General features: G+C 41.4%; 1 protein-coding gene across 1 annotated transcript; it reads right to left on the bottom strand.

The window, feature by feature from the left end:
- Window positions 1–8,753: 8,753 nt before the first annotated feature.
- Window positions 8,754–9,956, bottom strand: noto (notochord homeobox). Its single transcript, XM_035167532.2, is given in 5 exon segments — window positions 8,754–8,954; window positions 9,066–9,253; window positions 9,360–9,820; window positions 9,866–9,917; window positions 9,920–9,956. Coding segments are annotated over 5 exon segments (939 nt in total).
- Window positions 9,957–15,576: the final 5,620 nt, after the last annotated feature.

Here is a 15,576-nt window from a genome sequence, read left to right as displayed (position 1 = left end):
CCCCCCCATTATACAAGTATACAGCTGCTTCTTTTCGCCAATAATGAATAAAGCCTTTATTTACTTGAATCGTGCATTGAAACTTGAAATGGAGGAAAGATACAGATGGATTTGACCTGAAACTTGATTAGTTTTTCTATCCATTTGTTTGTATTTCAGCCAAAATACAGTGTTTGGTGTTATTTATGTCTTTGTAGATGTTTCAGACATATCTGAGCAACCTCCTTATTTCTGCTGAATCAGATCTAGAACTGCAGCAGGACCTATTTGGGGCCTTTAGAACAGTAGAATTCTTATTTTTGATTTTTTATATTTCTCACACTTTTATACAGTGATAGTTTGGTTTAAAGGGAAACGTAGAAAAAAATTTTTTTTTCAATAATTTGTCTTGGTGTTTAATTTAGGAGTCTGTAACCTGCCCCTCAAATAAGAATGAATATGTTATCATCATAATAATAACAGGCTACTAATAATAATACCAATATTAGCATACTACTAATACTACTGATAATAATAATAATAATGATAAATATGCCCTAATTATTTAACGTTGCAATTTAAAATACATTCTGCAACGAATCCCATATAATCTAATTAATTTGAATAAAAATCTGTCTTTTTGGTGTCAGTTTCCATGTTTACTTATCATTTAGTCAAGTTTATTTATTCAAAATGTGTTTTATTTTCCCCACGAATTGAGCAAAACAAAGATAATGTTTCTAATAAAGTTAGTTGAGTTTAATCTGCCCGTTGCAGCAGGAAACCTCCTGGTGTGAACGTGCACGTTGACTTCGTCCCTCTGCGGCTGCAGCCGGTGAATCATTTACCTCCTAATACCCTCGTTTGCTCGCCGGTTGCATTAGAAAATCATTACCGATGGAAATTATGAGGTAAAACAAGTTGTTGATTAGTCGTTTAGAGCTAAAGGCTCCTAAAGACGGCGGTGGCTTCCTGTGAGTAGCTTTATATCCCCAAAAAGAGCATTTATACAGATTTATTTCTTATCCAGTTGAATCTCTTTCAACATCATGGACCGTGTGTGTGTGTGTGTGTGTGAGCAGATACATATCTACATTTGTTTTCTGGGTGGACCTGAGAACTGAATTCCTCAACACTGTTTACCTGGAAATATTTCTTTTTGCTTCTGTTTGGCTCATAAAAACGCAACACGTTGAGTGTAACAGGCCAATAAATAATTTCACTCCTATTGAATCCTTGTTTGTGTCGAGTGGAACCACGAAGGTTTGAATATGGCTCTTTGACTGTATTTCGCACGTCTCTTTATTTAAACTACACATTCAGTTTGAAATGAAGATGTTTTAACTGAAATAAAGACCATTTACGAACAACAGTTACGAAGTTTAGACATGAAATCGGGGGAATAACCAACTAACATTTTCGTGCGTAAAACCAGGATTAACCCGGCCGCCTCTTCCTGGACTCTTGTCACACACTTCTTTATTTTGTGATTTCATGTCTAAACCTTGTTTCATATTATGTTCCTGACGCCCCCTCTCAGTTCAGCAGCAGCAGAGAGGAACTCTGAGAGGAACTGTGCTGCTGCTTTGGGTTTAATGATGAAACCGTGCGGGCCTGTGCGCGCTGACCCTGATCGCTGCTGGTTAATAGATGATCCAACCGCTGCGCATTAACACAAACAAAGCAGGACACAGTCGCTTTGTCGCTGTTCCGCTGAACCGACTGTTGGTTTTTTTTTACCCCCGCGGCTGCAGAGGAGAGTCTGAGCGCAGAGGAACTCAACCGTGCGTCATAGTCTGCGGAGGAAATCACTTTTATTGTGAAACTATTATTTTAATTACACTGGGACGCGGAGCTGGAGCTGTGACCTTCGTCCTGCTCGTGTTGGACAATTACAGATGTGACACAGAAGTAAAATAGACGTTGTTTGAATGTGGTTTCTGCTGATTTTATTTCCTGTATGTTCACATCATAGATGTAATCAGATTTTATAATTGTAGCTTTGCTTCAATCAGGGATTCTGGGTTCACTGGTCACGCGGGTTACACATTGTCCAATCAAGTCAACTGAAGGAGAGAATATTCAATATTTAACAGGAATGAGGCTTAAGGTGCAGCAGAGGGAAAACTTCAGAGTAGTTTCACAATAGCAGTAGAGAGCTGATCTTTCTATGTGACGAATATATTTTAAAAGCTTGTAGTTTTAACTCGTTTCAAACCAGTAACTCCAGCAAACTGCTGAGGATTTGCAATATGTCAGAAAGCCAAACCAGTCATTAAACTTGACGAATGAAGCAGGAGCAACAAACTGAACATGTTAACTTTTCACTTATATAAGATGTTTATTTACTTTATTTGACCTTCCGGCGAGTCCAAGTTTCCCATCTTTCTAACACTGTGTAACTTTGTCAAGAAAAGTAATGTATAAATAGATTTAGAGAAGTTTAAAACTCAGTCAGCACATGGGTCTCTTTTTAAAAAAACAACGTGAACTGAGCTCATGCACATGCAAGTTTTAACCAAACTTCCTGACAAACGTGAATAAAGTCAACTTTGGCCAAACTGTTCAGCCACAGTGAAAATATATCCAGACATTACTCTAGTAAATATATCATAATTACATTTATATTTCAGACACAGGGTCCAGATATAATACAAAACTATATATATGTACAAATACATATATGAGCAGGTCTCTGTTTGTTTTGAACAGCTGCTTTAAAATAACTCAAATCCAAAGAAAATATTCCAACAGATGTTTTGTTTAAAAAAAAACGTCAAACCTCCACAGACTCCGTGTTCGACAGAGGGACCAGTGTGCTGCCCTCTAGTGGACTCGGTGTGTCCCTGTGGTGGCACGTTGACTGATGAACACAAATACAGTCGAAGCCCTAATTGCTCTAATTTAACAACAACACAGGCTCTTATATTTTAGACTCAATGGACGATATGACCTTAACGTCCTCTGTGACACGTTAAATCTCCTCTAACAGACGTGGTGGGCGTTAATATTTTGCTGAGATCAGGAGTTGTTGTCTGAGCAAAGTGTTACAGGTTTGAGATGAGATGCAGATGATGTGAATATTGTTCCCTGCATGTGACTGTGCAAGAAACTCTTTCAACACCTGCTGTGCAAACACTGAACCGGGATCAAACTGTGTGCAACAGTAGAGTCAAGGTGTTAGAAAGTGAAAGAAATCATTTCTGTGGTTTCCTCCTGTAAAAGAGACAAAACCCCACAGAATCATACATCACACTCGTGCTGTGTCTATGCCAATGCTGCCACCTAGCGGCTGCACTGAGCTGGAACGTGTTCAGAGGCTTTTTTGCTGTGGAGGTCAATGGGAAACTTTGCCCTCTGTGGATGCGATGAGGGAGGAGAGAGATTCAGACTTTATTATTTCACTGATTAGATATTGTTAGAAAAATTTACAACAAACTTCCAGAGTCCAAACACAACCTTAAACCCTGAAACCTTAAAAAAAAAAAAAAAAAAACTGTCCTTTTGTACAATGGAACATTAAGAAACTTTCATCTTTCACTGTCATATCCACTTGTTCTATGATACTGGAACATCGATGGTGATGAACCCGGTCCCTGAAAGTCGCTTTATAAGTTCAGGTTATTATTGTTTTATTATTAACATCGGACGCCTTCACCCAGACGACCATAATTAATTCTGAGCTCTTAAAAAATACTAAAATAACAAATCCCAAAACCCAATGTTAAATTTAATAAAAACCAATATGATTAAAAGTTTTGCTCAATGGCCATTACAGCACATTAATAACGAGAACGTTTCTGCATAAATAAAGAAATAAATATATATATATTCACTCATGTTCAGGCAGAATCTTCTCCAGTCGGGCATCGACCCCACAGTCAAACTCATCAAAATACTACAACCCAGCTGTAAATTCAAATGAAGCGCTGCAGAAATGAAAAAGCAGATCTTCCTCTAAATTACCTGAAAGCATCTCAGCATTTGTATTTTATTTGGTTAATAACAAAACTTCCCAAAAAATCATTTCTCATTGCAACAGAAGACATTTCTGGATTTCAAATAGCTCAATGAGATATTTATGGAACATGGTTATTATTTACCACAGTTTACACAGTATATGATACATTATTGGGCAATGATCCATTGAAAATGAGACTTAAATGCTGGTTCTTTAAATGTACTTCCTCCCAGGTCCAACTCAGCAGTGTCTCTGTGTCCTGACTCCATGATGTGGATTAAACTCAGACTCACAGACCATCTCAGACGTTTCCCTCGCACCTTCCACCTTCATTAATAAACTAATTGGCCGTTTTGTTTCGCATTAGCTTTGTGTGTTCAAGCTAATCTGTGCCACTTCAAATTTCACCCCATTATAACGAGATGGGAAGAGTAGCACGTCGCTGAGTTTGTGCCACCTGCGTGAGAAGTGGTGTCGTTTAGCCACCTGCACGGACCCCGCTCCTCCAGCGGCCTGCCTCGTCAGCATAAACAAACACCCCACACTTTATAAAACCTGGATTAACACAAAAAAATCAGCCCAAGGAAAACATATTTTAATATTATTATTATTAACATTATCCACTGTTCTATAGATCCAGAGTTGATTTTTTTAACACTCATGGAGTAAACCTGAGCCTCTGTGATACATATTCCAAAACTATCACAGCCAAATGACATAAATCATGTTCCATGTAAGTGGCATGAGAACATTTAGGCGATATAGAGAGATGTATGATTGAGATATAAAATCATTTATAAGTGTATTTACAACTGTAGTCCTCAGATAGAGAATAGTAGAAGAGTTCACAGAGATGTGAACGATGTGTGACCCACATTTTAGCGATATACGTTCATATGTTTGACAAAAAGAAGATTTAGTTTGATAAAAAAAATCATAGTTAAATGTATTTACAACTGAGAATGATCCCTAGATAGAAATGATGATAATGTGTTCCACCATTTTCCGTTTCATCCATGGGATGTTTAGCGCGTAAAATACGCACGGTGGATAAATTGCGCGTAATTTGGCCACCAGCGGGTTCCTGGCGTCCTGTCTCCGTTCAATGTGGCTCCGAGATCCTCCGCGTTGTTCTCCCTCTGCCTCTAATGTGAACAGGAACTCCTACTTCCTGGGTGAGGTCTGTTCTCCAGCTTCACGACGGCTCCTCTGGTCGGCATGGACCGTGTCTGAAGTCATTGTGCGTCTCCAACGCGCTCCTTTCACCGCGAGACAAAGAGCAGCTCCCACTTCAAACGCTTGTAATGAAAGCTAATGACTATTAGATGGAGTCGAGTGGCCTCGGCCTCTACAAATAAAATGCTAATTTTACAATCGCCCACCCTAAAATGCACGTTGATCAAATGAAGTGCACTGTCGCCATTGGAGCTGCAGGTTATTGCTCCATGAGAACTTTCACACCTTCACAGAGCTGCATCACAATCTGACCCTGAGCTGAGTCATGTGACCACAGGCTGTGAAATCCAGAGAAATACAAATAAACTCGACCATGCAGTGGTAATGAGTTGTAGATATTTAAATGTAGTCTCAAAGTAATTATTGGAATATCAAGACAAAGTTTTGCTTGTTAACGGGGATTTATCGTCAAATCCTCATCAAACCGAAGCATTTAAATGAGTGTTCCACAGCTTAAATCATTTTTAAAGCAAACATTGACGATATATTGATCATTTATTTGTCCCCGTATGAAAATAAACATCAACAGACCCAACACTTTACATTCATATTTCACTTTAAGCCGCTCTGGAATGACAGAGGTGGACGTTTGGTTCTTTTCTCCAGAATCCAGTCAATGAGAGAAGTTGTCTCACGTTGAATATTGATATCTACGTTGTTTAAAGTCAAGACATCGTCAGGTTTTGTGTCCTAATAACATATGTGAGCATTTACTGTGATTGTTAAGTCTCACTTCACATCAAAACAAAAGCCATTTGACGGTTTCTGTTGACTCTGCAGATCAGGGTACAAAATGCTGGAGACGACAAATACACATCAGGGCTGCAGCAAAAATGTTCATGGCAGTTAATGATTTTCATACTTTGGTTTATAAAATGTTAGTAAATTGAAAAAAAAAATGTAAACTTTACAGAATCCCAAATGACCGATTGTTTATTTTGTCTTCTAATCCCCAAATGATCAGGTTTACTTTCATAAAAGGCAAACAAAGGTGAGAATCCTCATTTCATAGAAGCTTAAAAAAACAGTTATTATTTCACCTTTTTCACTTTAGAAAATAACCTGAACGACAAATTGATTCATGATAATTGCTGCTGAATGATTTTTTGACTAATTAACGAATAGTTTCACCTTCAGAAAACACAGAACAAGACGGGAAGGGAGAGACACAGTTATCTAACTAAACAATGCACGACAGAAAATAGGCCTCATTTCTGTCACCAAGACGAAAATGTGTAAAGTGCAAAAAAGCAAAAACGAGATGAGCCAGGAGACGGATGAACATGTAACAGTTTCATCAGAAGCTTCAGTTCGGAGTCTTTAGAAACCCGGCCAGCGTCGTCTTGTTTCCAGCCGTTAAGGTGCCCTGTGCTAATTGGGATGATGAGCCCTGTGACCCCCACCTCCTCCCTCAGCGGGACTCTTTCCCAGGCCTCTGGCTGCTTCTTTCTGCCCCTCAATGGGATTACGTTGGGCTGTGGAGAGAGGAGAAGAAGGGGGGGGAGCCCTGATTCCCGGCTGATCACATCAGAAACGGCTCTCCGGGGTTTTTACACAAATTCTGCTCCTTCAGTGGCGCTTCAGCCCCAATCAGGCGGAGCAGGGGCACCAGAGGAGAGCAGGCAGGCGGGGGGACAGGAGACACAGATCCACTCTGTTACTGTTTATTAAACTTCTCTCTTTGATTCTCTGACCAGCGTCGTCTCCGTCTGACGGCTCTCGGCTGAGCTTCTTCTTCTTTTTGGTTTGCTGGATGGAGGCTGAGCAGTTTTAGGTGCTGATTCATGTATTTTCTGATATCTGATAAGTTTGGTTTGTAATTTGTCATTTGATGTGATGAAACAGAATGAAACGTCATGATTGACAGCTGAGACTGACTCGTGATTGGCCGTTTGTGTTGGCTTCATTTCTGGATTGTAGAAGGAAGTGGAAACACGTCGTCGTATTTACAGTCTGTGGTCGGTTTTAAAGGAAGCTTGTGATGTGGTTTGATGAGTTAACACAAGGAGAAGTCAACCTGTGGGTCGGCTAATTTCAGATAATGGTCGTGAATCGTCAAAAGAAAATTGACACGAGATATAAATCTACATATTAGAAATCTAAAGTTTCTCTTTTGCTTGAAAATCTTTGGAAATCCTGCGATACATCTTCACTTCCCTCTTGATTATTCCATACATTTTTCTTTTAATTTGCTGGGAGATAAAAGTACGCGACCGTATATTTACTAATACAATTTTTATTGTAAAAACCTGGTGCTAAAAGATTTTAGGATTAAAGCAACGGAAGCCTGTGTCCCCCCCCCCCAATTAGCTGCTCTGACGGATGACATCCCCGTCCTCTGTCCTGTTTTATCCCTCGTGTCTGCCAGCCGAGCTTCAGCTGACAGCATGAGTCCCGTCTGAATAGGGCAGGGACAGGACACCTGCCGACAGGGGGACGGCATGTGGGAGACCTGTCCGTGGAGATGCAGTGAGAACGGGCGTATGAACCGTTTAAACAGATTAGAGCACTGGGAGCCAGCTCTGCGGCCCCAGCGACGGACTGACCCCCACCGCCCCCGGGTCACAGATATCCCAGCTAATCCCCGAGCTGGTTATTTATTTGCTTTGCTTGAATCCGAGGGGAACCCGGGTTTGTCCCTGACTTAACGTCACATCAAACCTGGGAGGAAATGTCTCCATCTTCTTTAAACTGGGCGCGGACTGAGGAGCAATAAGAAAAGGTCAAAGGGGCACGATGATGACTTTTATGGGGATGTTTTAGAGACGGGGGCAGAGTTTCTTTTTATATAAACTGGTTTCCGGGAACTTTATAGTGCAGATTGACAAACACAAAAACATTCTGTCATTATAAGTCGATAATTTAACTGATCCAACTGTTCAAATTGCCAACGTCTTGATTGAATTAAGATGGTGTCGGCTAACTTGATCTGTGAATTCTGCCAAGTGGACAAAACATGAGAAAATATGCCTCTAATATTTTACTGTCTCTCTTTAATAACATCCATCAAAATTACATTTAAAATCCCCATGTTTTGTCAAAAAATTTCAAAATAAGCCACAATCAGTGCTGAAAATACAGCTTCGGAAAATATATAAAATATATAACACAACTAAGTGGGTGAGACTTTACGATTAATGTCTTTAGTTTTGATTTATCGAGCTTCTAACACTCAAAAACTGAGCTAATCTGATTCGTGACACAGTTTTCTTTTATCAGATTTTGCTCCTGCTCCTGAATCCTGCACTTCAGATCAATCTGGTGAGTTTATCTCTTCGCTGAATTTTTAAAAGAAGAGCTTTTTAAAATTGTGTTATGTTTCGTGTGTTAAAACAATGAGAGCAGATTTCTCCTTGTGGCTGCATGTGAGAAGCAAAGAACAGGACAAAGTTGCCAGTAGTGTCATAAAATATATTTCTGAGTATTTCATTCAAATGTACAAACATCAGACTCGTCCAAGAGCAATTAATGTAAGAAAACAATTAAATATATAGCTATACATCTATTAAATAATCACGTTGGGACATGGGGCCTCCTCTCTCAGTATATACAGAGTCTTTTTCTTCGGTCCAGTAGGTTAACAATGATCAGTGGAGTCATCAGACACGTCAATGTCCACGTCTGAGTCGGAGAACTCCTCGTCTCCTTCGTCCCCGTGTCCCTGAGACCCGGGGCTCTTCGGCGGGGCAGCCAGGCCCAGCTTGGCGAGCTTGGCCTGCTGCTGCTCCAGACTCTGTTTGCGCCACTTGATGCGTCGGTTCTGGAACCAGACTTTGACCTGGAGACAGAGGATAACGGCGCACGTTAGAAACACTGGGTTTTCTTTAAGATGTCAAAGTGTTGCAGGGTTTGATTCAGCCAGGTTTTTCTAGTTGGTATGTTTTCTTACCTGAGCTTCTGTGAGCTGCAGAGCGGAGGCCAGGAGGAACCTCTCGGATCCCACCATGTACTGCTGCCGTGCGAACTCCTTCTCCAGCCGGGACAGCTGCTCGCTGGTGAAGCTGGTGCGCATCCTCTTCGATTTCCCACCTTTGGTTTTGAAGGAGTGCAGCCCGCCGTTGACTTTGGACATTGAAGCTGTGGAGCAGAGGTGACACGTTAGAATCAAACTGTCACGCAAAGTTCAAACTTGGGGCCAAATTTACTTTTTTTGGTTCCAATGATTCACAATCACTCAACTTACCTTGTGCGTAAAAGGCTCCACGACACGTTGACTGGTAGGTGAAAGGAGGGCAGCAGTAGATTGAATATCCAGGCTGCGTGTGAACAGCGGAGTGCAACATGTTTGGCGAGTAGACGTAAGGTGCCGGTGCTATGGGTAAGCCTACGTGTCCTGTGAGAGGCAGGACTGGAGTCGCTGGCTGATATTTCACTCCGCATTGAGTAGGACTCGCCCGGTCGCTGGTCTTGTCCACTGGTTTGGCGAGCAAAGCCTCGATGGTGAAAGATTTTCCACTGGGAGGCTTCGTTGAGTACCCGCGCTGGCTCTCCTGGTACTGCGGATACAGCGAAGCTGGTGCGTAATTACGCAGAGGGTATCCATAAACTCCGACTGGTCTGTTCGGCACCTGCATTCTGCCTGAAGGTAGTTTTCAAAGTGGAAAAAGAAGATCTCGAAGATCTTTGAAGAAAAACGTGTTGTTGCTCCAAGGTCCAGCGAGAGAGTGAATGCTGCTCCTCCCCAGAGACCCGAGATTTATACTCCACCCGGACACAGAGGTGTCAACAGCCCCCCATCGAGCCTTTGTCTTTCTAAGTAGCAGATGAGAGAAACGAACATCCCGACAACGTATCCAATTAATTGGTGGAGTAATACAAGCTGGGATTGTCAAACATCCTAACCCTTTGAATGACAAGGCTTTTGAAGAGTGGTGGGGGCAGGAAAGTCAGAGAGATTTACTGGGCTACAAATTCTTGCATGGATCTTAAGTCCAAATGTAATCATTACCGCTGGGAAAGCCTTGATGTTTCCAAATCATCTTATTTGGAGCCTTTTAAGTCCTGGCTGCCCGACAGATGCTTTAAGCAGCGTAGCAAGTCGCTGCACAATTGGAAACCGACTTAAAGTTGTACAATCTACAGAGAACCCACTGTGTTGATTTAATTGATTTGATTTACTCATCCTTCTTTTCTTTTTTTTGCTCCAAACCCTTTGACGCATTTTTTAAACTCAGTTCTCTTTCAGCTTTAGGTGATTCGAGGATTTGTCTCAAGTAGCTGCAAATCAAGAATCCCCCCTATGTAAACAGTCCATAATCTTTCTCCTGTATAAAATGAATGTGCTCTATTTCCAAAGTGTGCCTTTTAACAGCAGTGGTGTCGCTCTTAGAATTGAGTAAGTGGCCCCGCGTAATGGAGGCGTCAAATTCGGCGACTCGGGTGTGGTGACAGAGTGGTGCAGCTGGGTTTTTTTTTTTTAGCAAACTGCAACTCCACTAATCTCACTCACTGCGTTAATCCACATGTTGATCCACCCCGGCCTTTGATGGAGGCCACTCTGACTGGGAAAGGCTTGATCCCTAAAACAATCCAAGTTGCCCTAAAGCTTTAAACCTAGAGAGTGGATTTATTTATTGTGTTTCGACACAAAATATCCGAATGCTGCCTCGTTTGGCTCAAAGTCCACGGGCCCACTGCGCTTTTACGCACAGTCCCGATTAGATCCCACTACTCTTCCTCAGAGGTCTGAGGATGAAGCGCAGTGCGGCGTCTTTGAAGGAGGTGATTTGCTTTCTTACACTACCCGAGGACAAAGACATTCCCTCTTTCAACTCGGATTATTGCCAGCTCTGCAAACTTTCCAGGCTCATTTCCATCATTTGGAAGTGGCCCGAGAGCGTCGCCAGCGCCTTAAGTAACTGTTAAAACACATTTAAACACCGAGGCGAAACGCTCGCTGCCTTTGACCTCCGTGCGCTTTATTTATTCTCCCTCGCTGACACTAGAATGTCTAATGAAGGAGGCAAACACAGACTCTCTCTCCACAATGAGGAGGCTCCTTCTGATGCCTCCACCCCCCGGACCACCCACCCCAGGCCCCGGTGTTTACTAGCGAGCACCGCAGAAAACCTCTGTCCTGACAAGTCGTTTAATTCACGTTCACTCACGAACTCCTCACCATCATCGAGTTACTGGGGCATCTACAGGTCCGATCATTAAAGTGCAGCAACAGGTTGAAATAAGTGATGAAAACAGGGGAGATTTGATTTGTACCTCCAGGCCTTTGAGATTAAATATGATAATAATCCAGTGGTGAGATTCTGCAATTGATCAATTGAAAGAAAGTGGATTAAGAACTTGATGATAACCAGCTTCAGACCCAGGGTCCTGTTTGCTGAGTATTTCTTTATTTTTCTCGTTTTATTGCGGTAAACTTAGCATTTTGTTGTGTGTTGCTCATTTCCCCACTTTTTGGGGCATTTTACAGACTAAACCATGACTCAATACTGAAATTCATCATTAGTTTTAACTTTAATCTTCACTCCAAGTGAGGGGGGCACTTATTGGTGTTTTCATCTGATTTCTCCTCCGTTCTTCTGCCTGCGCAGGTGAAATCCACTGACTTTATACCGGGATGGAAACTCTGTGTCCTCTAATGACCGAGCTGCTGCAGCATGTGTCCCCCATGTGTATTGAAGCCAGACAAGGAATACACTGCCCATTGTCCCCAGTAGAGTCCTCTTCACATTCATAGTCATGGCCCGAGAGGACAGAAGGGCTGAGCTCTATTAGCTCTATGGGCCATCGTTCCCAAATGAGGCTCTCACCAAAGGTTTGAAACTCCCCATCAGCACTTTAGTCATTCATTCAGTATCTGTGGGTCGGTGGCATGCTCACACCAAGATGGTTGCTCTTTCTCTGGCATGTATATAAAACAATAGGTTTGCGTCTAAAACAGCTTCTTCATTGAACTAAACTGTCCAGGACCACACCTCTTATGATCCAATATCTTTACATTTAACAGATTTAATTACATGTCTGAAGTTTCACTCTTGTGATAAAGTCATTTGGAGAAGTAGAACGACTGAAATGTGGAAAAAACTCTGTCGCCCGTCCTGTTTTTTAGGATTCGACTTCCACGAAAGTCCAAAAATCTTAATCAGCAAAGTGCATTTAACACTTAAAATACTTGTAATGCAGGACGGCTCCTGAATTTAGTTGCCTGTGTTCCATATTTTATCAGCGGATCATATTGATGAATTGAAAAAATACTTCATATATTGCTGAGTTGAATGAACATTTACACGACAACCACAACGATATTTCTTTCTGAATATATAATTTATAAAGTGTATATATAAAAATTGTCCTCAAACTTCAAATGAGTTACAATCTTCCACAAATTACCAGTGTCTTAATTCTAAAGATCCAAATACAGGCTTGTAAGCACATTGGTGCAATTGAAGAGGACAAACTTTGTCCACTTTTGCTCAAATGTATCTTTGCCTCATATGAGCAGATAAGTTTGTCTCATTCCACAAGTTGGAAAATAATCTAAACGTCTATTTCTCTCTGACCAATTCAGCATCTGTGAACATCTGAGGAGACAAACACAAAGTTGACATCTGTCCCCGGACATAAACGGGTGTTTCAGAGCAATTTATAAACATTTTTGTTGAATTTATAGCAATTTATTTCCCAGGCAATATATTATATTCCAAAATATTACAGGTAGAAAAGCCTTGTTGGCTTTACTCCGTCTTTAAAAAGAAGCCAATCGTAACAGGGTACAAAAAAAAAAGGTTGAAAATCAACAGATGCTGTAAATATTCCTGTTATTTCTGTTCACCAGGAGACGGAGGGACCCTCAGCTCCCTCTCACCTTCAGTTCACACGTGATTGAATGAAACAAAAGCATGAAGAAACACCGTCATCATTATTATTACTGAGGTGAAAGGGGATCGTTTTCTCACCTGCCCGACACATTTAACAGCCACTGTAATCTCAGGCCTTTCCTGTCCACGCACATCCATCGCTAATGACTTTATGAAGCTATTCACAGAACAATCCAGGACGGCCTGCCTCCACCACCCGGCTGCTGGGACTGAGGGGTCATTACCAGGACCTGTGGGGCCTTGGCCCTCACCTTGACTATGAATGGGAGTCCAGTGAACGGGCAGGTACGCTCCGTCTGGCTCTAATACACATCCGGGCTCTGCCGCAGGATGATAGTCGTGTGGTTGGGTCTCTGCTCGGCATCGTGAGGATTCTCATCCGACCGGATCCGGCGCTGAATTAGACAAAGTTAGAAAGAGAACGCTCACAGATTTGAATGAGCTTTTCCTTCTTTCTCGTTGACATTAAAATAAAGGAAAGTTAAATTCAGCCCCCCGTAGAGTTCTCAGACTGTATCAGAATATTGTTTCTCTTAAGATGTTTTCACGTCTGTAAAATCTGCTGCAACTTGCCAGAGAGTCTGAGTCAGATGTCGATAAATCTCAGGGACAAACTTCTTAAAACATGTGAGTCTGGAGGAACCGGCTGATATTGAGACCTGACAATTAAGCTTCTGAAAATCTATCAGCAAGGACAAAGTTTTCATTGGAGATGTTGAATCAAAACACATTTTGTTTGTGTCCTTAGCTTTGCTGCTACATTATGCATTACCATGAAATGTACAATTTCTAATTGTGTACGAAATACATATATATATACAGTATATATTATTAATTTCAACAAATCATTAAAAATTGTTTTTGAAAGTCTACTTTTGCCTGTTTATATCAGAATAATGTAGATTTAGATGTTACCACTGAGACAATAATAAAACTCATTGTATTTCTCACGTTTATTTTACCTCGGAAACACAAAATGGGATAATTTAATTAAAACACCCCAGAGTTAAATGAGTGATATCAAATCATTTATAAAACTCATTGCTGTCATGTATTATACTTTCAAGTCCAAGGACAAGACATGGACTTGTCAAAACAAACCAATTCTCTAGTCCTTATGTGGACATGTCTGAGTTAAGGGACATGTCTTTATAGTTAAGTCCTTCAAGTCTTTCACTGCTCATCATTGTAATGATAATGTCATCTGGTGTTTTGAGGTCTAATTGTGTTTTTTTACATAGCTGAGACCAAGTGTGGGTCTCATTAGGCCCAAAAAGAACAAAGTCTTAAATTGAAATAAATGAAGTCCTTAGATCTGACTGAAGCTGAGGAGGTTGTGAATGTGTTCAAAGCGTTTTAAAACAAAGACCTTTGGACCCTTGGACAAAACTGAACTTGCAGAAAGAAAAGTAAGATTGATTTCTTCTATATACTGTGTGTAAGTATCATTGTTCATGTTTTTAGTTAGTTTTACTTTACATTTATTTAGCACAGTCTTTGTCTTCCTGACTTTATAATGTGGCCTGGAAAGGGACATTATAAATTCAAGTTAATATTATTGATATTCGGTCACATGTGATTGACACAGAGTTCAGGCCTTCAGTCTACAGCTCTCTTAACATCCCTCTGAATTCATATTCAACACTTTATGAATGATCGACTGTGACTGAATGTGTTTGCAGGACAAAGACTTCTATCAGCTTTCTATCCTGTCACCGGCTCCAGGACTTCAACCCTTTAGTGCAGCTCAACGAATCTCATCAGCTCAACATCTGAAATGTGAAATGAACGGACCAACTCCAGCTTTGGAAACTGCTTCTTTCCGCGAAGTCACTATGCAGATTCTGTGTGTTTTTCATTTGCATGTGTGGCAGGACGGAGGAGCCTCCAGCTTCGCCCCCATTAGCATCGACACCAGTGCTGTGAAGTGCTACTGTACGAGCTGCTCGGCCCTCGGGCCCGGAGGAAACTCCTTCCACTCAGAACTGAGCGTCCGTGTCATTAACAACTTAATGAGGGATTAACTTTCCCCCTGAACAGTATCTGCTGACGGACATGACCGTCCTGTCCTGGGAACGGAGCGTGTGTGTATTGGGCCTGTCTGACACTACACACACACACACACACACACAGGCCTTCACATGATTGGGCTGTGCAGAGTTTAAACCTGATTCACCACTTTAACTGGATCATAGTCGATCAACAGAATAATAATGTTTTTGTCACTGAAAGCTAAATATTTTTTGGGGTATCTGGAGTTTGACTGTGCGTAGTGATAGTGTGATATTGGCAAACGTGTTATACATTAAACAGTTAATGGAGTAATGGGGGGGCGGGGGGGCGGGGGGGCAGTTGGTGTCGAAAGGCGTCAGTAATTAGATTTGTAATAACGGCTCATTTGTGTTTTTCACTCCACAATGTGCTCGTACAACTCCTCCTCTCGTGCTGACTTACAACCATCACCTCTCCGGACACCTGAGTCGTTTTTGCAATCAAAGGAGGATTATATATATTATATTATATTGGATGCATTATTTTTAAACTGGTGTAGAGGAGTAGTCGTGT

The sequence above is a fragment of the Hippoglossus stenolepis genome, chromosome 10 (genome assembly GCF_022539355.2).
Source record: "Hippoglossus stenolepis isolate QCI-W04-F060 chromosome 10, HSTE1.2, whole genome shotgun sequence".
NCBI lineage: Eukaryota > Metazoa > Chordata > Actinopteri > Pleuronectiformes > Pleuronectidae > Hippoglossus > Hippoglossus stenolepis.
This window is presented reverse-complemented; position numbering and strand designations above follow the sequence as displayed.